This window comes from Hemicordylus capensis, chromosome 6 (assembly GCF_027244095.1).
Source record: "Hemicordylus capensis ecotype Gifberg chromosome 6, rHemCap1.1.pri, whole genome shotgun sequence".
Classification (NCBI taxonomy): Eukaryota; Metazoa; Chordata; class Lepidosauria; order Squamata; family Cordylidae; genus Hemicordylus; species Hemicordylus capensis.
The window spans coordinates 8,706,098-8,730,687 of record NC_069662.1 but is presented as its reverse complement, the minus strand read 5'-3'; the positions used below and the strand labels follow the sequence as shown (position 1 = coordinate 8,730,687).

The following is a 24,590-nucleotide window of genomic DNA, read 5'->3' as shown; positions in this document are numbered from 1 at the left end:
CTGCCTCCTTCACTCAGGAGGGCCAGCCCACAGGTGACTTCTTACCTTCTGCAGCAATAGGCTGCATGGACATTCAAGAGGAAAACCCACATGAGTTGAGAATGGCTACTGCTTTACATCTTCCCCCTTTCAGATCCAAGAGGTGGAACCATTTCTCTGGTCCTCACTAAGGCTGCATCTACAGTGCCATTGCCAGCTGTACTACTTCGTGTCCTAAATCACTGCACCTTTTGGCTTCCCCTGTGACTGTTGGATGCTCACTAAAGAATGCACACTCTTCTACCTCTCATCTTAACTGGTTGCCTTTTCCACTGGGGAAGGAAAGGGTTATTATTATCTTATTTTCAATAAGAGTTCAGATTCACTCACAGCCCAGTGCTGTCTTTGACGGAATGCCATCTCCGAGGTGAGGACAGTCTAATACAGGCATCCCCAAACTGCAGCCCTCCAGATGTTGCTGAACTGCAATTCCCATCATCCCCAGCTACAACCTATTGTGGCTGGGATGATGGGAATTGTAGTTCAGCAACATCTGGAGGGCCGCAGTTTGGGGAAGCCTGGTCTAATACAACGAGAATAGCACAGTAGCCTCAAACATAGTACCTTGCTTGCAGCAGATGCTCCATTATAGGCTCGGAAATCGAATTCATTTCCCCTCTCCTCTCCTCTCAAACATCTCTTCATCCCTCTACAAGACTTTCCCCATTTTAAAATATTTTAGCTTGGTGATTCTATTGCACTCCGACGTGCAGAAATTAGGGATGAGCAGGTAATCTTTCATGCAGCTCAAGATGGATTTTTTCCTCTGGAGTCTTAATGGCAGAAGAAGATAGGAGGCTTAATAGTCAGGCAAAAAGGTTTTCACTCGTAAGAATAGTTTTTCGTTTGCTATTTATTCCCTTCAGCTCCTCCTTCCATGCCTTTAGAACACTACACCATCTGTGTGCTCCTCATCTGTCTTTTCTTCTTTGATCCCTTTGTGTATTATTAGCTTTCCTCTGAAGTATTGTGCACAATTGCTCCATGGAGATGCCAAGTTCTTTTGCTCGTACATTAATAATGGGTCTGTTGTCTGGAAAATTCCAGTGGGCGCTGTCAATAATAGATGGTTCTTCCTCTAGAACAGGGGTGTCAAACTGCAGGCCTCCAGCTGTTGGCCTACAACTCCCATCATTCCCTGTCACAGTAGCCAGTAGGCAGGGATGATGGGGTTTGTAGGCCAACAACCGCTGGAGGGCCACAGTTTGACACCTGTGCTCTAGAAGAAAACATGGATCAATGTTTTGAGGGTGCCTAAGATGTCAAGAATGACCTTGATATCTTGATCTAACTGGCAGGAACTATCTAGCGTGAGTTGTGCCATCTGAAATTTCTTTGAACCAGAGATCTGGATTTCAGAACTTATCCATCACGTAACACAGATGCTTTACCACTGATCTTTACCTCTCCAGTAGAGATTGGGATCATTTGTCCAGTGGCTGCTTTGAAGGATGCATAGTGCTTGAGATGCCATGTTGAACTGTCATCTCCTCACCCTGAAGATGTTCAGAGGAACCACTGGAATACAGTATGCCATATACGAGTCAGACCATTGGTCTATCTAGCTTAGTACTGTCTACACTAACTGGCAGTGGCTCTCCAAGGTTTCAGGCAGGAGTCTCTCCCAGCTCTTCCTGAAGATGCCCGGGAGTAAATCTGGACCTTCTGCATGCAAGCATGCAGATACTCTACCATTGAGTTATGGCTTTGTCTTCTAAGGGGAGATACATTACAGCACTCACATGGAGTCACACTTCCAAATGCATTACCAAGATGGACCCTGCTTAGCAAAGGGGACAATTCAGGATGTGCTGTACACAAATCTCCCCCAACCCCACTCTGATTTCTCACCCATGCTGCACACTAATCCCCCCCCATAGTCACCATATCCAGATTTCCTTACTTTCCCCCAAATCACATCCACCCCTCATCTTGCCGCCTCTTGAAAATCATGCCCAGTCGATCTCTGCATCCTCCAACAATCACTTCCACCACCAAGGCTCCTCAACCCTCTGATCTCTTGTTATGTGGCAGCTGACACCCTTCCTCCTCCCTCTTCTTTCTGCTTCCGGCCTTTTCAAAAGACAAGGGGCAGGCCTGGAATGGAAAGAAGGGTGTGGGGGACTCCGTTCCATGCTCCCCACCTTGTAGTGAGGCAATAAGCAGGAGGAAGAAGAGCAGGGGGATGACTGCTGCCAGCAGTGTGAGGAAGGTGCGTGGCTGCCTGACCACAAATGATGCACTAATTGAGGCAGGCAGCTTTAGGTGCCAGGCTGGTGGAGGTGGCTAATTTGCCACCTTCACCATTCTGCCACCTGAGGAAGCTGCCTCCCTGTGCCTCTCTAGGGGCTCGCCATGAACAATGAATGGAGGAACATCCAATAAATGTTTTATTCTTGTAGGTCAAGCACTTGGCCTGACAGACTAGGCCTATATTTGCCAGATTTCTCAAGCTCAACTAGCATTTCACTCAGTGAGTATTATGGCTGAACGGGGATTTGAACTCATGTCTCCCTGGTCAATTCAACATTCTTACTACTAGCAGTGCCTAGAGTTCTGTCTTGAAGTCAGGCAGCTTGGAAAACTGCTGACAAAGGCTTCCTATGTGCAGAGGGTTTTTGGGCGGGGGTGGTGTTGGTGTTTGGAGATGTATTCAGTAATGTGAGCCCCAACTGCAGTTTCAAATGGTAAAGCTAAGAACAAATCTAACACTTCGGGGGAAATTAGACCTTAGACAACAGAAGGTTCTTTACACTGTTATCCTGATAACTAAATGCTGCTTTGACATTAGGTGTTAGAGAGTCCCGCTGCAGGAGTGTTGCCTTCCTAGTGAGACCAGTCAAATGGATGGTAATTGTGTCCTCTCCAGCAAAATGTATTTCTGTAGGATATGGTGACTTCATTAGCATAAAGCAGGGATGCTCAACTTTGGCCCTCCTGCAGATGTTGGCCTACAACTCCCACAATCTCTGGCTATGGGCCACTGTGGTTGGGGATTATGGGAACTGAAGTCCAAAAACAGCTGGGGGGGAGCAAGGTTGAGTGGGCCTGGCATAAAGCTTCCCTGATTGGCTGTTCTGGGCCTGGTCCCACACAGTCATGTGAGTCAACTATTGATTGGTTCCATTCCCAAGGGAGGGCAGATACCTTATCATGAACTAGTCTTGTCTTCTAATGAGAGACAGGACTCTCTCAGATATTGGGAATTTAGATTTCTAGTTCCAGTTCCAGTTGGATGTTCTTGGCCATGGAGCAACCTTCTAATCTGGCTCTCTTCTGAGCAACATGGGCTTAGGAGCCATTACCATAGAAGTAAATATGTGCCTTGTCTCTCCATCTAGGGAAAGAAGGCCCATTTTTCAGTTGCATTTTGAAATTTCCCTTATTCTAAGAAATGCCATGTGGTCTTGATTTCTTTAATTCCTCTATTTGCTTTTTTACTACAATTTCAAATTACAATTGATCAATCAATCAATCAATCAATCAATCATATTTCTATACCACCAGATATGGACATCTAAGGGCAATGTTCTAAGTTAAGAAATAGTGAATGTGAAACAATATAAAACAGATACAATTCACAAAACAAGTAAAAAACAAGTATAAACAAACTCAAAAGATAAAAACATATTTAAAAATTTTAAAATTTCATTTGAAAGTCTGGGAAAACAGGTACGTCTTGAGGTTCTTCCTAAAAGCAAGCAGAGAAGGAGATGCTCTTATTTCAAGAGGGAGTATATTCCAGAATGTATTCCAGATTTAGCCTTAATTCTCATTCATATTTACCTATTCTGATGGTGCTACATGCCACTAATGAGCAGATGTTTTGGTTTGTTAAAAGAGAAATCGAATTATCCCTAACTACTAGCAGGTGTTAGCACAATCGTAGATCACCACTGTTTTTGTGCTGTTTTAGGGGAAGCCAGGAAAGAGTGCAAACATGGTAATTATATTGCTTGAACCCTGGGTGTTTGGACATGGCCATACATATGTTGCCAGATGACCAGATGGTCATTTATGACATCCACATTTTGTGTTTATGCAGTTTGATATTTCCTGTAAAAGACATTGCAGATATCCAGATTAACCCTGTGCTATGTTAATCTCCTCTCTTGAGAGGAGAGCTGGTCTTGTGGTAGCAAGCATGACTTGTTCCCTTAGCTAAGGCAGGCTCCACCCTGGTTGCATATGAATGGGAGACTAGAAGTGTGAGCACTGTAAGAGATTCCCCTTAGGGGATGGAGCTGCTCTGGGAAGAGCATCTAGGTTCCAAGTTCCCTCTCTGGCAGCATCTCCAAGATAGGGTTGTCATTGTTGTTGTTGTTGTTATTACATTTGATTTCTATACCACACTTCAAAAAATGGCTCAGGGAGGTTTACACAGAGAAATAATACATAAATAAGATGGATCCCTTTCCCCAAAGGGCTCACAATCTAAAAAGGAACATAAGATAGACACCAGCAACAGTCACTGGAGGTACTTGGCTGGGGGTTGAGAGAGATTCCTGCCTGCAACCTTGGAGAAGCCGCTGCCAGTCTGTGTAGACAACAGTGAGCTCGATAGACCTATGGTCTGACTCAGTATGTGACAGCTTCCTATGTTCCTATGTAGTGCAATGAACAAAGATGCACCCATACAAGGAAGTCATGTAACTGAGCAGATGCTCACATTTGCACAATCTCTCGCACTCTCAATTAGCTTGCACAAGCATAGTGCTTATGCAACAAGGATAGCTGATAGATTTGCATCATCCTCCGAAAATTATATGTAATGAAGAAAATATTTCACAGCCGGAGGTGTGCCACAGACTGAACACCTTGTACCCTTTTGTTCCAGTGAAACACTAGTCTGGAATATAACCTCCTGACTTATTGGAACTATCAAAGTGCAAGGTACTAGTGCAGTATTACAGCCTTTGTTATGATCTATTAATGTTGCAGTATGGGATCCTGCCATTGATCAGGTGCAACCACACTGTACCTTATAAATTGGACTATGGAATTGTGCGTGTGCACAAATGGATGTACAGAAGAGCAGTAGTGATGGAACTGAGCTGTAGGCAGCCATGGAGCAGGGGCCAAGGGTTAGAGCCAGTATCATTGTCCAAGCAAAACTCCAACATGTGCAGGAATCATTCCTCATCTTTGCTGCTGAGGAGAGCCAGTGGCCAGCTTGAATGGGTGGACCTTGTCTCTGGGAGCCAATTACCACTCTGGGAGATGCTAGAGTTGCTGTGACCTGTAGGTAGCCCTGGTGGCTCACCACATCCGGCAGCTGCATGAGAGATGTGTGTGTTCCCAGTGCTAGCTCGGCAGATACTGAAAAGCAAGATTTTGTGGTTACAGGTTTTTATTTTGCAGCCTGTGGACAAGAGACGGTAATTGCCATAAAAGGAAAGAGATCAGACATTTGGAATGTTTCAAAGAAGATTGGGAACCATTTTTGCTTGACTTAAAGAATTATTTTTCTAATATGGACTTTTCAGTAGGGTTTGAAATATAGTAATAACAGCAGGTTGGGTTGGGTAAAATCGAGTAGTATTGTGGAGTATGTATGTTTTGAATTATTATAGCAATGGTTTATATGTATAGTTAATGTGAACCGCGCAGACAGGTAAGTGGGAAGTCAATATTTACTTATGGGTAGAATTAGATAAATGAATGTAATTTGAATGTGAAAGCCAATAAAATTTGAATTATAAAAGCCAATAAAGATTTAAAATGGGGGAAAAAAGGAAAGAGATCAGGTGACTGTTTCATGTCCAAGTTGTGTACTGTGTGAACATTAAACAAATGAGTGCATGTTGAAGTCCACTCTGGAATTGACTTCTGATAGCAACCGTTTACATAATGTTGCAATATTCTTAATACTCATGCTATAATGATTAGGGGTGCCCCAAGTTATTGCTGCACTGAGGCAAAGTGCCCGATGCTACCTTGCCACACACCCTTGGTGGGGAACACAACCCTCTTTCTAAACCAACCTTTGCAAGCCTTGTAAGCAGCACACAAGGCATGGAGGAGGAAAGGTTGACAGCATCCTCTCCCTGTTCTTCTTGCAGGCTCCTTCTTCTCATACTCCTTAGAAAGCTTGCACGGGTCAGTTTGATCCCAAGGAGCTACTCCAGGCATATTTCTGCCCTGCTGGTGGCCAAGTAATCCACCGCCTGAGGTGACAACCTCATCTTGCCTCATAAGAAGACCACTCCTGAATGTACAAGACCTTAACAGACCTCATACAATATTTGCTTCATCTGGCTTTCAGCAAAACTGCTTCTAAGAATACAGTCTCAGTTACTTCAGGGGGCACTGTAGTTTCCTGCTGTACAACTTCTGCAAGACAACTTTCATCTCCTTGTTCCTCAGTGTGTAGATGAGAGGGTTTAAAAAGGGGGTCACTGCCGTGTAGAACATGCCCACCACCCCGTCAAAGGAATCCTGAGATGGTGGACGCAGATAGTTGTAAATCACAGGCACATAGTAGATCACCACCAAGGTGATATGAGCCGTGCAAGTAGAAGAGGCCCGTCTTCTCCCTTTGGCGGTGGGAATTCTCAGGATGGCAGAGATGATATACACATAGGACGTCAGGATCAGGAGGAAGCAGGTCAGGGCCACAAGGCCTATATCAATCAAAGTCACCATTTCATTGAGGGATGTATCCACGCAAGCCAGCTTCAGCACAGCGGGAATATCACAGAATATGTAGCCTACCTGGGTCCCCCGGCCATATGGCAAACGGAAGGTGAGGAAGGTCTGTATTACAGAGTGCAGGGAGCCTCCAAACCAGGTCCCAATCGAAAGACAGAAGCAAACTCGGTAGTTCATGATTGTGCTGTAGTGGAGTGGTTTGCAGATGGCCAGAAAGCGGTCCAAGGCCATCACTGTGTACAGGAAACATTCTGTGCAACCCAGGAAGTGGAAGAAGAAGAGCTGAGACACACAGCCTGCAAAGGAGATGACTCCATTGCCCTCTACCAGCCAAGAAATCAGCTTGGGCACCACCACTGAGGAGACCATCATGTCCATGATGGATAGGTGGCAGAGGAACCAGTACATTGGTGTGTGCAAACGAGGCTCCAATGCTACTACTAAGAGGATCAAACCATTTCCCAAAAAGGAAAGTATGTACATGATGACAAAGAAGAAAAGCAGCAGGAACTTTATGTTTTGGGGGTATAGGAACCCCAAAAGTTCAAAGTTTTCAAGCACCGATGTTATATTTTCACACTCCATTCAGGAAGCACCCATTAAGGCAGAACAAAACCCATGGCGATAATCTGGTTAGAATGATTAATGGAACATGGGAGAAAACCATGTTGACTAAGTTGTATTTTGCATTGTTGAAGAAGAAACCAAGATGGGTTGTATATCATTATTAATAATAACAATTTTAAAAATTTCTGCTAAAGTCACAGCCAGACAATCACCCTTGAAGATAGTACTAAGTTTGCTGCTGTGCACAAAATCTGGAAAGAAACTGCAGGTAATGACTTTAAGAGATGTTTCTTTCACAAGACAGTCCTATATGATTTGGAATATATACCACTGTTACCTCTCAGAAAGGAGCTTCTTCTTTGAAGCAGAGAATTGGAGTTCAAAGTCTATTGCATCTTTCTTCTCTCATCTTCCAAATCATCTCTTCACATGCACATATCCCTAAAAGACTTTTCCCATTTTCTAACATTTTAGCTTGTCAAATCTACTGCTCCTGATGTGCAGAAGACAGAGATGTGAAATTAGGAACAAGCAGGTAATCCTTCAGGAAGCTACAGCTGGTTTTCTTCCTCTAAAGTCTTAATGGCAGAAGATAATAGGAGGCTAAGAATCTAGGCAAACAAACCGCTTGCTGATTAGCTTTTATGCTGATATTTATTCCCTTCAGCTCCTTCTCCTATGTCTTTAGAACACTACACCATCCACAAGCTCCTCACGAATCCTTTCTTCTCTTATCCCTTTGTGTATTATTACCTTCCCTCCAAAGCACAGCACACAATTGCCCTATGGAGATTCCAGGGGGTTGTTTTACTTATACATTAATAATGGCATTGTTTTCTGGAAGACTCAAGTGGGTGCTGTCAAAAATAGAGGGTTCATCAAGAAGAAGAGATATTGATTGAGGTTTTGAGAGTCCCTAAGATTTCACAAACTGTCTCATATCTTAGTTTTTAACTGACTGCAGATCTATCATTTGGGTCTTGCCATCTGACATTCCTTGGAGCTAGAGGTTTGCTCTTGTGAATGTATACATACAAAACATGTGTTCTACCATTTACCCTCATCTTCTCCCAAACTCTCCTGCACAGGATGGGATCATCTCCCAATGGTTTCAGTGAGGGATGGGTGGAGAAGCATCCAGTACATATATTACTCTTGTAGCTCTAGCAGCTAACCAGATAGATTAGACCTATATTGGCCTGGTTTTTAAAGTTTAAACATCTGAGGATGGCCTAGCATCTGTTTTGAGCAAGACTTAAAGCTTTGCCTTGCAAAAGTGCCCTCAGAGGCCTAAATCTCTTTATGGGACATAGCCTTCAGTGGGAAGTAACCTTAAACAGCAGAAGCCTCCACCATCTTGTTAATTCAGTGCTGCTAACTCAGTTGTATGTGTTCTGAAGTCACTTAATAGAAAATTTTCCCTTCCTAGTGATACAAGCCAAACTGGTCATAACTCTATTTTCTCCTGTAACATCTATTTGCCTAGGACAGGGAGACCTTATGATTACAGAGGTCCCATAATTGGCTCTTCCAAATCTAGCTTGCTCCATAACAGCTAGGTTATGTACTGATTGGTCCAAGTCTCAAGGAGGAGTGGCTATAATTGCTGTAACCACACATTATGTTCAACAACATACATATCATTTTGGGCTTCCATTATAAGAGGATATAGGGACTGGAGAGCTTCACTTCATGTTCATTGAATACATATCCTTTCCTTTTTCTTGCTTTCTTTTTTCTGAGGGAAGCTTCACACAGCTGCTAGTAAGTCAATAAGCCAGGAATATGTTCAGAAAATGTCAGGAAGTGGGGGGATGTGCTCCCAGTGGGTGTGACATCTGAACCTACGCAAGTCCAGTTCCCAAACCAGATTCCTGAGAGAAATCCAACATTCTCCCAAAAGTCTCCAACCCCTTGTAACCTACATTTGAAGTTGGGCAAAGAATCCCAGGAGAGGAGAGCTGGTCTCGTGGTAGCAAGCATGACTTGTCCCCATAGCTAAGCAGGGTCTGCCCTGGTTGCATCTGAATGGGAGACTTGATGTGTGAGCACTGCAAGATATTCCCCTTAGGGGATGGAGCCGCTCTGGGAAGAGCAGATGGTTCCAAGTTCCCTCCCTGGCAGCATCTCCAAGACAGGGCTGAGAGAGATTCCTGCCTGCAGCCTTGGAGAAGCCACTGCCAGTCTGTGAAGACAATACTGAGCTAGATAGACCAGTGGTCTGACTCCGTATATGGCAGTTTCCTATGTTCCTATGATAATGTCAGGCAAATCTCAGGAATCTGGCTTTTGGCAAGTTCAGACATCATGCCTGCTGAGAGTGTATGCTCCTGGTTCCCGACATGTTCCTGGCTTACTGACTTGCCAACAGTCATGTGATGCTGTCCTGAATGTTATGTGGCCTGAAAGCCATCAAGGTTGCTATCTGATCATGCCCTGGGTGTCAGCTTGGGCAGCAGTTTGTGAACCGTTGCACCTTTTGGGTAATTATCTTTCATGTAAACATATGAATTTCAGTACATTGTTAACGTTTTCTCTCATGTTTTGCAAATGTTTTCTTTTATGTATGGTTTGTGTTTTGTATTTATAAGGACTCTGTCTAACTCCCTTGGAGAAATCTAAGAATGTTTGGATACAATCTACACTCCCTTCGGAGGAACTGAAGAAACATTTTTGGAGAATATTTTGAAGAACTCTATACACTAGGGAGGATGTAAAGTTTATCACGTTTGGGACAGAATAATTGTTCTTTCACTTCTGAGGAAGCTTATTGGGAAACAAGGACTTATCGTGAAACCTTGTCAAGTGATTCATGTACATTCAGTGTTTGATTATAATAAGTGACTTATATTATTGAAGTAATTCAAGAAGTTCCATTCATGCATATATTAGCATTGTTTCTATTTCTTGCATTGGGTGGTATTTTTTTTCTTTGTTATTTTGAGTAGTACCACTCTCCCCTTATATTTTTTCTACAGCCATTAATGGGCTGGATGAGGAATAATAAACTGAAGCTGAATCCAAGCAAAACGGAGGTGCTCATTGTTGGGGTCATAATTGGCAAGATGGGATTGAACTTCCTGTTATGGAAGAGGTTACCCACCACCCACCACCAAAAAAAAGAACAGGTTCGTAGCCTGGGAGTGCTCTTGGATCTGGGTCTCACCCTGGTGTTTCAGGTTGAGGCTGTGGTCAGGAGTGCTTTTTACCAGCTACGACTGGTTTGACAACTGCACCCATTTCTCGAGGAGAATGAAATTGTGATGCACCAGCTGGTAATCTCCAGGTTAGAGTACTGCAATGCGCTCCATGTAGGGCTGCCTTTGAATGTAGTTTGGAAACTTGCTGCTGATATGTTCCTAGGCAAAGTACAAAGTGCTAGTTATTATCATTAAAGCCCTGAATGTCTTAGGTCCAGGTTACCTGAGAGACCGCCTTTCTCTACAAGATCCCCACCACTCATTAAGATCATGAGGAGGGGTTCGTTTTCGGGTGCTACCTGTTGATCTGATGGTGACCTGGGATTGGGCCTTCTCAGTTGTTGCCACTAGGTTGTGGAACATGTTCTACATGGACATGAGAGGCCTTCAGGAGTGCTTTAAAGACTCATCTTTGAAGTCTGGCTTTTAAAAATGTCTAATTTCAATTTCAATTTTATCTGGTTTAAATGTTTTTATTTTAAAATCTTGCTTTGATTTTAAATATTTTTTAAATTTTGTTTTATTATGGTTTTTCTTATAAATGTAAACTGCCCTGAGGCACTTTGGGAGGGGCAGTATATAAAACAAATAAGTAAAATAAAATAAAACTTGGAGAATTTCTAAAATTAATTTCACAACTAAAGTGTACAGTTTGACGCAGCGATATTTCCCCCAACATATCACTGACATGCACATATTCATTGATAAAGCAAACACCAAGGGAAAACAAACAAATAATACTTCATTTATTTATATATATTATTACATCAACTTTGCTTTCCCCCAGCATTTTATGAACACACAGTGCACTGATAATCTAGAGGGAGAGAAGACAACACATAAACAGAAAGTTGTGGTAGGCTGTGAATGCAAAGTACTCTCTACAAAGTCCAAAAATTAAAATATGAATTAATGGAAGGTTGTGCTTTGGAAACTCTAAAATCTAGGGAAAAATTTGAATGATAAGACTCCCAGAAAAAATCTCTACTAAAAAAAAGAAAACAGTTGCTTATTGATTTATGCAATGCTATGAACATATGTGCTAAACTGATTCATACAAAACCTGTACAATGTTTTTTCCATGGACTTTCAACACCACACCACACAAATGTCCAAGAATGTTATTTAAGTTACTTATGGGATCACAGTGGTTTCCTACTGCAAAGTTTCTGCAGGCCATTTTTCATCTCCTTGTTCCTCAGTGTGTATATAAGAGGGTTTAAGAAGGGGGTCATTGCAGCATAGAACATGGCCACCATGCCGTCAAGGGAGTCCTGAGATGCTGGACGCACATAGTTGTAAACCACAGGAGCATAATATACCACCACCAAGGTGATATGGGCTGAGCAAGTGGAGAAGGCCCGGCGTCTCCCTTTGGCAGTGGGAATCCTCAGGATGGCAGAGATGATATAGACATAAGAAGTCAGGATCAGGAAAAAGCAGGTCAGGGCTACCAACCCAATGTCAACCAAGGTCACCATCTCATTGAGGGATGTGTCTGCACAGGCCAACTTCAGCATAGGTGGGATGTCACATAAAATGTGGTGCACCAGATTCCTCCGGCCGAATGGCAAGTGGAAGGTGAGGGAAGTGTGTATCACACCATGCAGGGAGCCTCCAAACCAGGTACCAACTGAAAGGCAGAAGCAAACTCGGTGGTTCATGATGGTGCTGTAGTGGAGTGGTTTGCAGATGGCCAGAAAGCGGTCCAGAGCCATCACAGTGTATAAGAAACATTCTGTGCAACCCAGAAAGTGGAAGAAGAAGAGCTGGGACACACAGCCTGCAAAGGAGATGACTCCATTGCCCTCTACCAACCAAGAAATCAACTTGGGCACCACCACTGAGGAGACCATTATGTCCATGATGGACAGGTGACAGAGGAACCAGTACATTGGCTTGTGCAAACGAGGATCCTGAGCTACCACCAAGAGAATCGGGACATTTCCAGAAAGAGACAGCAAGTACATGAGGAAGAAGAAGAGGAGCAGCAGGAACGTCAGGTCTTTGGGGTACTGGAATCCCATAATTTCAAAGTTCTTAAGCAATGAGGTTACATTTTCACACTCCATTCAGGAAGTACTTATCATGGCAGAATAAGACCCATGGTGATTATCTGGAATGTTTTAAGACAAGAAAACAATTTTTGGAGGGATAATTTTAGAATTCATTTTTGATGTTTAAAAATGAATCTGAGATAACTGGTCTAGAAAGAACTTTAATGATTAAGAATACATTATCAGTTTTCATGCAGCTCCAGAAAGATTAAAAGATTCTGGATACAAAGCAGGTCACTTTCTTATGATATAGAGTCCACTACCTGTGCTGTCTCCTGCTAACTAGGCAAAGAGGCATCTTTCTAAGCTATGATTTTCTTATATTTATCAGAGGGAGAGCAACTGTTCCTATCCACCCTCACTACAGTATCCCTCCAGTGGCTGTTGCTGGTGTCTACCTTATATTTCCTTGTAGATTGTGAACACTTTGAGAACAGGTAACCATTACCTTATTATTATTCTTTTTCTGTGTAAACCACTTTGAGAATTTTTGTTGTTGAAAAGGAGTATATAAATAACAGTGGTTTGAAAGTAAGTAAGTTCTCCCTCTTATCCCAAAATAGAATACATGACTTCTTGCCTCCCATATTCAATCTGGAGATCAGTAGATGCTGCAATCTTCCATCGCCCACGGTGTCATGGGTGTATATGTTTGAAATTCAGGGTTTCTGAATTCATGTAGTAAACCACTGGTCTCACCAAAATCTTGTATCTTAGCTCAGCCTACATCATTATCTGCCTCATTCCAACCTGTTCAAGGCATCACTGAACTATTTTTGAACCATAGAAGCATGGGCATTTATGTGTACTAGCTCCCAACACAAATTTTTATTCCATGCTTGATTCAACATCCTTACACAAGGACTTTAATGTTAACTTTGGAACCAGTTTGTCAGGATCAGCTCAGGAGTTCATAGTGGCCGTGACAACTATGGGCCTATCCCAAGTGGTCTTGGGACAGAACTTAGTGCTGGTCACACTCTCAATTTGGTTTTTTTTTTTGCTCTGATCAGAATGGTATTCCATGAGAGGGGACTCCTGTGATTTCCCCTGTCATAGATGGACCACTATCTGGTAAAGATTGGATTCACAGCCTCAACCCTCCTCCGCAGGCGTGAAGACCTATTAGGATGGTCTGCCTCCAAAGGCTATTGGATCCAATAACATTGCAAGAAGCATTGGAAGGCTTTAAGGTTGGTTCTGCCAGTGATTCTGTCGATGCCCTGGTTCCGACTTGAAATAATGAACTTACTAGGGCAGTAGATATGATTGCTCCTAAGTGCCCTCTCTGACCCGCTTCTAAATTTGGTATACGGAAGAACTACAGGGGCTGAAGTGGCAAGGTAGATGGCTAGAGCACAAGTGGAGAAAGACTTGGCTCGAATATGATGGTCTGTGACCACAATAAAGATTGACTGATTGATTGACTTGGCTTGAATCTGACAGATTACAACGCAGAGTGCATTTTAAGATCTATCCTCCGGCAATGCACACAGCAAAGAAGCAGTTCTTTTCTGCCCGCATTGCTTCTGCAAGCTCAGGTCCGGTGGAGTTGTCTAGGGTTGTGAGAGGGCTGGTACATGCCCCTCCTCCCCTGAATGAGTATTTGGTTTCATCAGTTACCAGTTATGATATTTTTAATGAGTTCAGCTTGTATTCGAGCTGAACTAAACTCTACAGTTACTGTGGAGTCTACTCTGGAGGTGTCCAGAAGCTCCTCTTGTATGATTAAATTGGAACAATTTCAGTTTGTGACTCCTGAGGATGTGGACAAGATATTTGGACCACTTTGCCTTACCACCTGTTGTCTAGACCCCTGTACAACATGGCTTATATGATCTAGCAAGGAGGTTATTGGAAAGGGTCTTGTTAAGATCATCAGTGCTTCTCTGAGTAAGGCTATAATGCCTCCTTGTCTCAAGGAGGCAATTATTAGACTGCTTTTGAGGAGACCTGCACTGGATCCCTCAGAATTAGGCAATTATATGCCTGTCTCCAACCTCCGAAGGTTGGGCAAGATGATTGAGAGGGTGGTGCCATCTCAGCTCCGGGTTGTTTTGAGGAAGTGGATTATCTGGACCCATTTCATACTGGCTTTTGGATAGGCTAGGAGGTTGAGACGGCCTTGGTTGGCCTGTTGGATGATCTCCAATTAGGAATCGACAGGAGGAGTGTGACTCTGTTGATCCTTTTGTTTCTCTCAGTGGTTTTCAATACCATAGGCCATGGTATCCTTCTGGGGTGCCTGAAGGGGTTGGGAGCAATATTCCCGCTAACAAGGATTCCCAGGTGTTGTTCACTACAACTCCTATTATCCCCAAGCAAAAGCTGTTGCAGCTGGGGATTCTGGGAGTTGTTGTCAACAACATCTGGGAATCTCTGTTAGAGGGAACACTGGTTGGGAGTGGGAGGCACTGCTTTGCAGTGGTTCCACTCCTACCTCTTGGGTAAGTTCGAGATGGTGTCACTTGGAGATGCTCTTTAAAACAAGAGCTCTGGTATGGAGTCCCACAAGGCTCCATACTGTATCCATGCTTTTTAACATCTACATGAAATCGTTGGCATAGATAATCAGGGGATTTGGTGCAGGGTGTTCTCAATATGCTGATGACACCCCAATCTATTTCCTCATGTCAACTTCATCAGGAAATAGCCTAACTTCCTTAAATGCCTGCCTGGAGGCGGTAATGGGCTGGATGAGGGAGAACAAACTGAGGCTAAATCCAAGCAAGACAGAAGTGGGAGGTCAAGACTTAGGAAGTGGTTTAGATCTGCCTGTTCTGGTTGCACTCTCACAGAAAGAGCAGGTACGTAGTCTGGGAGTACTTCTGGACCCAAACCTCTCCCGGATTTCTCAGGTTGAGGCAGTGGCCAAAAGTGCTTTCTATCAGCTTCGGCTGATTCTCCAGCTATGTTCATTTCTGAAGATAAATGATCTTAAAACAGTAGTGCATATTTATTTATTTATTTATTTGACATATTTCTATACTGCCCAAACTCACGTCTCTGGGTGGTTTACAACAGAAAGGTTAAAACATTAGTTAAAACAGAATAAATGACAGAAAAGTTAAAACATTAATTAAAACAAAATAAATGATAATAAAAAAGATTTACACATTACAACAATTTAAAATTTTAAAATATTTTAAAACAATGTTAAAACTATTAAAACACTAAAAGGGCAGCCCCAGGTAGAGTGCATTGCAGTAATCCAGTCTGGAGTTTACCAGCATATGTACCACTGTCCTGAGGTTGTTTATCTCAAGAAATGTACGCAGCTGACATATCAGCCGAAGCTGATAGAAGGCACTTCTGGCCTCTCCCTCAACCAGAGACACCAGGGAGAGACACATCTGGAAGCACCCCCAGGCTGCATACCTGTTCCTTCTGGGCAAGTGTGACCCCATTCAGAATAGGCAGATCAAACTCATCTCCTGAGTTTTGACCCCGCACAACGAGTACCTCCATCTTATCTGGATTCAGTCTCAGTTTGTTATCCCTCATCCAGCCCATCACTGCCTCCAGGCAGGCATTTAGGGAGGTTATGCCCTCTCCCGATGATGTTGACATGGAGAAATAGATTTGGGTGTCATCAGCATACTGATATCACCCTGCACCAAATCTCCTGATGATCTCTCCCAGAGGTTTCATGTAGATGTTAAACAACATCGGAGACAATACAGAGCTCTGAAGGACACCATACAAAAGTTCAGATTTTGTAGAACAACAACTCCCCTGCCAGATAGTATAAACCATGTGGGGCAAGGGTCAAGAGAACTGGTGGTGGGCCGCACTGTTCCAAGCAGTCATCCACATCCTCAGGAGTCACAAACTGGAACTGATCCAACCGAACCACACAAGAGGAGTCACTGGACACCTCCACGTTAGACACTGAAGTAATTGTAGAGTCTAAGTCGGCCCAAATACGAGAGACTTTTTCCCAGCATCTGCTGGTAACATCCAGACTTGACTACTGCAATGCACTCTATGTCGGGCCGCCTTTTTACATAGTTTGGAAACTGCAGTTAGTACAGAATGCAGCAGCCAGTTTGGTCCTCGAGGTTGCCTGTAGACATCATATTACACCCATTTAAAAAGAACTCCCCTGGCTGCCATTAGGTTTCTGGGTGAAATACAAAGTGCTGGTTATTACCTATAAAGCCCTAAATGGCTTGGGCCCAAGGTATTTAAGAGAACTCCTTCTTCATCAACCTTTCCACCTATTCAGATAACCTGGGGAGGTCTGGTTATGGTTGCCACTGGCTCAGTTGATGGCGACTTGAAACTGGGCCTTTTCTAGAGTTGCCCTGGAACTTTGGAATGTGCTTCCTAATGAAATTAGGGTTTTCCCTTCTCTGAATGTTCTTAAGAAGGACCTGAAAACATACCTGTTTAGCAAGGCTTTTAGTTTATAATTTTAAAGCTTTGGGTTTTAGAGTTTTTATTTGTATTTTAAAATTGTTTTAATATTTTAATGGTTGTTTTTAGACTGTGAACCACCCAGGGGCTTCTTTATGGTGCAGTATAGAAATATACTAAATAAATAAATAAATAAATAAATAAAGAAAGAAAGAAAGTCATATGTTTAAATTAAGCAGCTAGTTAGCCATTATTAACTAGAATGGTACTAGATGTTACCACTTCTCTAGCGTTAGCCAATGTTGAACAAAGCAGCATTTCCTAAAGTTTAGCTATGTCTACCACTCTTTTGGTCACAGATAAACCAGGCTTTGCTTAGTCGGTTCAGTCCTCACCTGTCTACATGTTGCAGTGGAGCTGAGATAAGGTCCAGCAGCTGAAGATCATAGTGAAGAAAACAGCTGGTTCGAATCCAGAACTGCATCAGGTGTTCAGAATGAACTCCTTATGGACATCTGAACTACTGTCTAATGTGTGATGCCTTCTTCTGAAATAGCTGGCCGCAGGGCTGCCTTGAGAGAACCCTGGTGGAGTGCGGGGCCCGGGGCAAATCAGCCAGTGCAGGGCCCCCTTCCAGTTAATTCTAATGGGGGTTAAAAGAGTGGGGCCCAGGATGGTCCCCCTGCTTGCCATGCCCTAGGGACAGCCGTGCTCAAAGAAAAGACTCATCTCATGCAAATGGCAAATCACTCTAGGCAGGAGATAGTTGGTCCTACTACATACCTTTCTGCGGAACAACTGCTTGCTTGCTGTATTCAATATATTTTACCCTTTTCTTTTATACTTCTTGTGTTTTTCTTTCTTTTTCTGCTCCTTATGTGCTTTGTGTCCCTTGCGTCATTGGGACTTCTCCTCATGAGACTTGGTTTGTTCTTGAGTTAATTATTGTAACAGTTTTGTTTTTATTTTTATTTGCAGTATTCACATAATAACATAGAACAGTATCACATAATAACACCGTACATTTAACAATCATATTTACCAAATATCACAAGAAAATCCAAAATCATATCTAGTACTGTAAATATAATAAATATAATCTGCTCAAATACGGTGGAACTGTGATTTTACTCTCACAGCCTGCATCAATCGAATCTTATCAGTGATCTTTTCTAAGAGTGCAACTGACCACATCTTATTATACACTCTTATTGTAACAGTTGAAACTCCAGTGGGCATCACTTAACATGCTCCTCTAAAAAGAAAGCATTCCCTGCTGCAATCCCTAATTAAAGGTCAGACAGTCTGAAGGTCAGACCTCAGTCCACTGCAATGATCTGACAACTGATTTCTTGTGTATTCAGTGCCAGCCTATGTCATTTTGCTGCCTGAAGCAGACCACCAAAGGGTGTCTCTATGATGAATAAACTGATTGAACGAGAAACTAAGAGGGTTCCAGTTTTGGCCCACATGTTTGAAGCCACACTCAAAGGCTAGAAGTTTACAGATGACCCTCTCCAAACACCGTTTTACAGGCGCCAGATAGAGCTTATTATACACCAAGACTGTGTGATATGGGCTATCCAAGTTGTTATACCACACAAGGCGAGCTCTAAGGTTCTGGAAGAGCTCAACATAGGACAACTTGGAATAGTAAAAAATGGGAGCCTTCACCATGGTGGCCTGGACTTGATCAGGAAATAGAACAGTTAACCAGGCTCTGTTTAGGATGCCAGAAAGTGCAGCATCATCCCAAATCAGCACCTCTGCATCCACGAGAGTGGCCTTCCACCTCATGGGAATGTGTGCACATTGACGTTGCAGGACCATTCTTGGGGATGATATTCTTGATTATTGTGGACTCCCATTCAAAGTGACCAGAGGTATTTTGCAAGCAATCTACTACTACATTTCAGACAATTGAGGTTCTTCAGAGCTTGTTTGCATGAGCAGGACTGCCAAAACTTGTAGTTATTGATAATGGGCCACAGTTTGTTTCAGAATAGTTGAATTGTATCATGCACCACAATAGCACCTGGCGCATCACTTTGGCACTATACTTTCCACCAATGGATTGGTGGAAAGATTTCTACAAACCTTGAAACAGGCCCTGAAAGCAATTGCTGATGAAAGGGGATTCCTACAACAAAAACTGGCATGATTTTTTATTACCATATTGCAATGTTGCCCATGCCACCACTAGCCGATCACCGGAGATGCTGCTCATTGGCAAAGACTTCTGCTCATATTTAGACTTCTTGAAACCTGATTTGCACAAATATGTCAGAAATCAACAAGTGAGTCAAGCAGCTGGAAAAGAGGGTGGTGTGTCTGGCCAGTTGCAAGTGGGTCTGAATGTGGTGGTACATGACTACAGGGGACCAAACAAATTGTGTTCAATGGTCAGTGAGGCCAAAGCAGCTTTATGTTATAGAGATACAGTAAAGGGATTGTAGTTTGCAAGCCAGCCTTCAGGGAGCCTGTGTCTGTGGTCTTTGTGTAGCTCAATAAGGTCTGATTCCCCATTATTTTCAATGGGAGAGTTTGTGCAGTTTTTCAAGGAAAGAAATTTATTTTTACAGGGTTTTGTATTTTTTTGGTGGTTAGGGTGACGTCTGGAAGCTACCTGTGAAAATGGCATGTATAGATAGATAATGAGCCCCTGGTGGTGCAGTGGTAAAACTGCCGCCCTGTAACCAGAAGGTTACAAGTTCGATCCTGACCAGGGGCTCAAGGTTGACTCAGCCTTCCATCCTTCCGAGGTCGGGGGGGCAATATGCTAAATCATTGTAAACTGCTTAGAGAGCTTCCAGCTATAGAGCAGTATAGAAATGTAAGTGCTATTGCTATTGCTATTGTCAATCAATTATCCTTGAGGACTCTTGAGAGGGTGGGGAAGGGGTGGAATCCAGGTTTGATAAATAAAGTTGATAAATCTTTACTCCATTGTCAACCGATTATCCTTGAGGACTCTTGAGAGGGTGGGGAAGGGGAGGAATTTTTTGTTTTTTGAAATTGAGATCTTCTTCTGTTGTAAGCCAGTGAACTTCCAAAACCATGAAAGTGTGATCAGGAATGTTGGCTCCTAGCCTAGGCCAAATTACATTCCGCCTTATTTTAACCTGGGCGGATTCTTAGTAGTGGGGATAACTGAAATTCTAACCAAGACATAGAAGGTAGCAGGGTCATTCATGTGACCTACCAGGCGGGTGGGTAGATGGAGGAGAAAGCTTCACAAATCTTGCCTCCCCCCCAGATCATCACCCTATGTTTGGTGGAAGTGCAGAGCATGTTCGGACACGATCCGCAGTGCTCCATGAAGCACAGAGCAGGGCGGATCGCTCTGAGGCCAAGACTGCTGGGTATCCCACAGATCTATCATTATTGTTATCGTTATTGTTATCATTATAGCAATAGCAATAGCACTTACATTTATATACCGCTCTATAGCTGGAAGCTCTCTAAGCGGTTTACAATGATTTAGCATATTGCCCTCCAACATATTTACAATGATTTAGCATATTGCCCCCCCGACCTCGGAAGGATGGAAGGCTGAGTCAACCTTGAGCCCCTGGTCAGGATCGAACTTGTAACCTTCTGGTTGCAGGGCGGCAGTTTTACCACTGCGCCACCAGGGGCTCATTATCTATCTCAAAGACTGCCAGGTATCCCAGAGTGCACTGTGTATCAAGCGTGGTGTGGTGGGGAATTCCCCCAGGGGAGGCTCCCAACTTTTTGTCAGCACAAGCAGCTCGTGCTGACACACAATCCTGGCAGCTGATTTAAGGGCTAAAAGCTGGGCTTCAGCACTTGAGTTGGCACCATGGCACCGCTGGGAACCTGGTGGTTCTCACAGGCAGCCCATCCTTGGCTTGGCTGCTCATGAGAACAGCCTCAGTATTTCAGTGATATAATATGTGTTGTGTGTGGACATACACGTGTACCAACTGTAACAACATTTCCCATTCGATCCTTGAAGGCAACACTGATAACAATTTGCATATCATAATTTTAACATGTATGATATGAACTGTAAGTATTTTTGTGGAATTGAAGCAGATGGGGGCAACCCAATCATTTCCCCAGTGTTAGCTGCTTTTGAAAAAAAAGGAGCTGATCCCCAAGATGAGTTTAATTTACCAATATGGTAAATATATTCTATGCTTGAGAATAAAACGATCTGTGCCCAGTTATTGTATTTGTTAAAAATCAGGTTTCAGTGGAGCTCGGAGAAGGTCCTCGTCGAGCTGAGATCTTGATGATCACAAAAATGAGCCTAAATCTAACCCCTGCTAACTTAGCAAAGAGGCACCTTTTAATGTGGTGATTCTCTTTATTTAGCAGGGGGAGAGTAACTGGCCCTCTCCACCCCCAGCACAGCATCCCTTCAGTGGCCGTTGCTGGTGTCTATCTTATGTTTCTCTTAGATTGTGAGCCCTTCGGGGACAGGGAGCCATCTTGTTTGTTTGTTTGTTTGTTTGTTTGTTTGTTTGTTTGTTTGTTTGTTATTTCTCTGTGTAAACCACCCTGAGCCATTTTTGGCAGGGCAGTACAGAAATCGAATAAATAAATATAACGATGATGATGATGATGATTTAAGTTGAGAAGGAGTCAACAAAACTGACACAAAACCAGCTCAATCTGTTCTAGTCTCTTCAGTAATAAGCCGATCATCTCATGGCAAAGATAACATTTGTGACTACATCAAAATGGTGGTGGTGGGGATTGGTGGAATGGGTTGCGGTTTACTCTGCATTCTTACCCCAGAGTTTCCCCAGAGCAGTCTTCATATCCTTGTTCCTAAGTGTGTATATGACAGGGTTCAGAAATGGGGTGATTGTGGTGTAGAACATGCTGACCACACCATCCATCGAGCCCTGAGATGTTGGCCTCAGATAGTGGTAAACTACAGGGAGGTAATATATACCCACCACAGTTACATGGGCTGAGCAAGTAGAGAAGGCCCGGCGACGCCCTTCAGTACTGTTGATCCTCAAAATGGCTGAGACAATATAGACATAAGAGGTCAGAATAAGGAGGAAGCAGGTCATGGCCACAAGGCCAATGTCAACGAAGGCCACCATCTCATTAAGTGTTGTGTCAGCACAAGCCAGCTTCAGCACAGCAGGAATGTCACAGAAGATGTAGTCAACTTGGTTTCTCTGACCATAAGGCAAGCAAAAGGTGAGGGTTGTCTCCATAGCTGAGTTCAGGCAGCCTCCAATCACTGTACCCAAGGAGAGGATAAGGCAGGCTTTCCAGTTCATGATGGTGTTGTACCTGAGGGGTTTGCAAATAGCCAGGAAGCGGTCATAAGCCATCAAGGTGTACAGAAGACTTTCTGCACATCCAATAAAGTGGAAGAAAAATAACTGTGTCACACAGCCCACAAAAGAGATTATCTTTCCACCAGGAAAAAATCCCACAATCACTTTGGGAACAACCACAGAAGAGAAAGCCATGTCTAGGATAGACAAATGGCAGAGGAACCAGTACATAGGCTTGTGCAGTTTGAGGTTAGATGCTACCACCCAGAGGATCAAGGAGTTTCCAGAGAGGGTTAATATAAATATGAGCAAGAAGAAGAGGAACAAAGGGACCTTCATCTCTTGTGGGTATGGGAGCCCAGAGAGGACAAAAACAGTTGGGGCTGTTTGATTGGGACACTCCATTTGTGCAATACTGTTCGCAGCAAGATAGACTCAGTTTTTCTTCAGGGTATGAATAAGTGAGGGGAAAATATCACTGCTTAAAACAGTGCTATTCAAACCAATGGGCTCACTTCTTCAGGTTGGGTCTGGGAGAGAAGGCTGAAATTTGCAGAGGGAGAAGATCCCAAGGAAAGCAGTGCCCTCTTTCACCAGTTAAGAATGGCAGTGGATTTGTGAGGGTTATTGCACTTTTACTCTCCCATCATTCTGATGCGATTTGGGGACAGAGAATTCAGAAAGAGCTGCTGCTTTGTTCCTTTGAGGCTCTGAAAGATCCTCTTCTTTCCCTCTACTAATGCCACTGTGCAGTTACTGTCCAATTCCACAGATCAATGCATGCTACATCCGGTTGCATGCAGACAACTGCCTGTGAGGATTGCTGCACTTGCAGCTGTGGAAGGGGGCTGGGTGGGTAACAGAGGGCTGGAGTTTTGAGACCTTTGAAGAATACTAACTTTAAGGAATCAAAGCCAGGTGCTGTGATAGCAATCAATTCCCTAACCAATCAACCAGCCATGACATTTTGCACATAGGGCAGTGAACTCTTGAGTGAATGCCACCACCATTACAGACCTCTAGAGACAACACAAAAGGAAACAACAGGCTACTGACCTACAATCTCTTTCCTATAGGAACATAGGAAGCTGTCATATACTGAATCAGAACATTGGTCTATCTAGCTCAGTATTGTCTTCACAGACTGGCAGAGGCTTCTCCAAGGTTGCAGGCAGGAATCTCTCTCAGCCCTATTTTGGAGAAGCCACCAGGGAGGGAACTTGGAACCTTCTGCACTTCCCAGAGCAGCTCCATCCCCTGAGGGGAATATCTTACAGTGCTCACACTTCCATTCTCCCATTCAAATGCAACCAGGGCAGACCCTGCTTATCTAAGGGGACAAGTCATGCTTGCTACCATAAGACCAGCTCTCTTGTTTCTACTGCAAACACTCTTTTAACAGAAGAGGAAAGAGAGTCCATGTCTTAAAATATTTTTATCCCCCCAGTCTGTTCAATTCACTCCTTATCTAAAGGACTGGAGCAAACCCCAGAAGTTCTGAGCTGTACTCCTTTCCCACTAGTTTCCTAAATAGCCATTATTTTGAAGAGCTGGATATAGAACTCCAAAGACTCATAAACCACCCAGGAGATCATCAAAACAAGCATGTCACTCAGACAGTGTTTTTTCAGCTTCATCTGCTTCTTGAAAGCCAATTTTTTGTTTTCTGAATACATTTGGGAGCAGCTAAATAATCCAGCAATATAACCCACCTTGCCAAGAATATGAAAACAGCAACAAGCAAAATCATGAGTTTTATGAAGTGTATTGCCTGCTTCAGAAATTCTACTGCTGTTGCCTGGAAGAATGGACTTTGATAAAAATATGATTGTTTTACAAAACATCACTAGTAAAAGATTGCAGAAGGTTAAATGTTGCCTATGGCTTCTTATCATTTCAGTTTGTTTCAGTTCAATAAAGCCATAAGCTATTTTGTTGAGAGCACATCTGGCTTCTCCAGTAAGAGACATATAATTTCAGTTCCCCCAAGTATATCTTTCCTCAGGCATAATATCTATTAGCTTAGCTTTAAGAAATGTCTGAAACCAAAGTTTCCTTCCAGAGGAGTAGCTGTTTTAATCTGCAGCAGCAAAAGCAAGAAAGACCTTAAACCACTTTAAAGACTACAAATGATGTTGTGGTATAAGCCTGTGTGCATCACAGAACTCTTGGTCAGATGTCGCTTCATCCTTTCTTTTTTCATTTCATGTATATTGAAAGTCTCCTTTATCTATTAATCTGAGATGTTTTCGGTTGAGGACCATGATGAGCTTGCAGCCAATGGAAAAAAAAGAGAGAGAGAGGAAATTAACTACAGAAGACTATTTTGCATAGGGAGCTCAGGCAGAAGGAAACATCCAGTCGGAAGTTCCTTCTGATTTCAGAATAAAGGATCTATCTGCTGTTAGATGGGTCAACACACTATCAATAATGTGTTGGCTGAAAGTTCT

General features: G+C 43.2%; 2 protein-coding genes and 1 pseudogene across 2 annotated transcripts; all 3 read right to left on the bottom strand.

Annotated features, from left to right (window-relative positions):
• Positions 1-6,333: 6,333 nt before the first annotated feature.
• Positions 6,334-7,290, bottom strand: LOC128330654 (olfactory receptor 10G6-like; annotated as a pseudogene).
• Positions 7,291-11,599: 4,309 nt separating this feature from the next.
• Positions 11,600-12,529, bottom strand: LOC128329703 (olfactory receptor 10G6-like). Its single transcript, XM_053261307.1, has one exon. It carries the CDS (start codon positions 12,527-12,529, stop codon positions 11,600-11,602), a length of 930 nt encoding a protein of 309 aa, XP_053117282.1.
• A 9,089-nt stretch (positions 12,530-21,618) lies between these two features.
• Positions 21,619-22,545, bottom strand: LOC128329699 (olfactory receptor 10G6-like). The gene has a single exon (XM_053261276.1). It carries the CDS (start codon positions 22,543-22,545, stop codon positions 21,619-21,621), a length of 927 nt encoding a protein of 308 aa, XP_053117251.1.
• Positions 22,546-24,590: the final 2,045 nt, after the last annotated feature.

Coding starts and splice junctions, on each gene's coding strand:
- LOC128329699 (XM_053261276.1), bottom strand. CDS start 22,545: ATGGAGTGTCCCAATCAAACAGCCCCAACTGTTTTTGTCCTCTCTGGG.
- LOC128329703 (XM_053261307.1), bottom strand. CDS start 12,529: ATGGAGTGTGAAAATGTAACCTCATTGCTTAAGAACTTTGAAATTATG.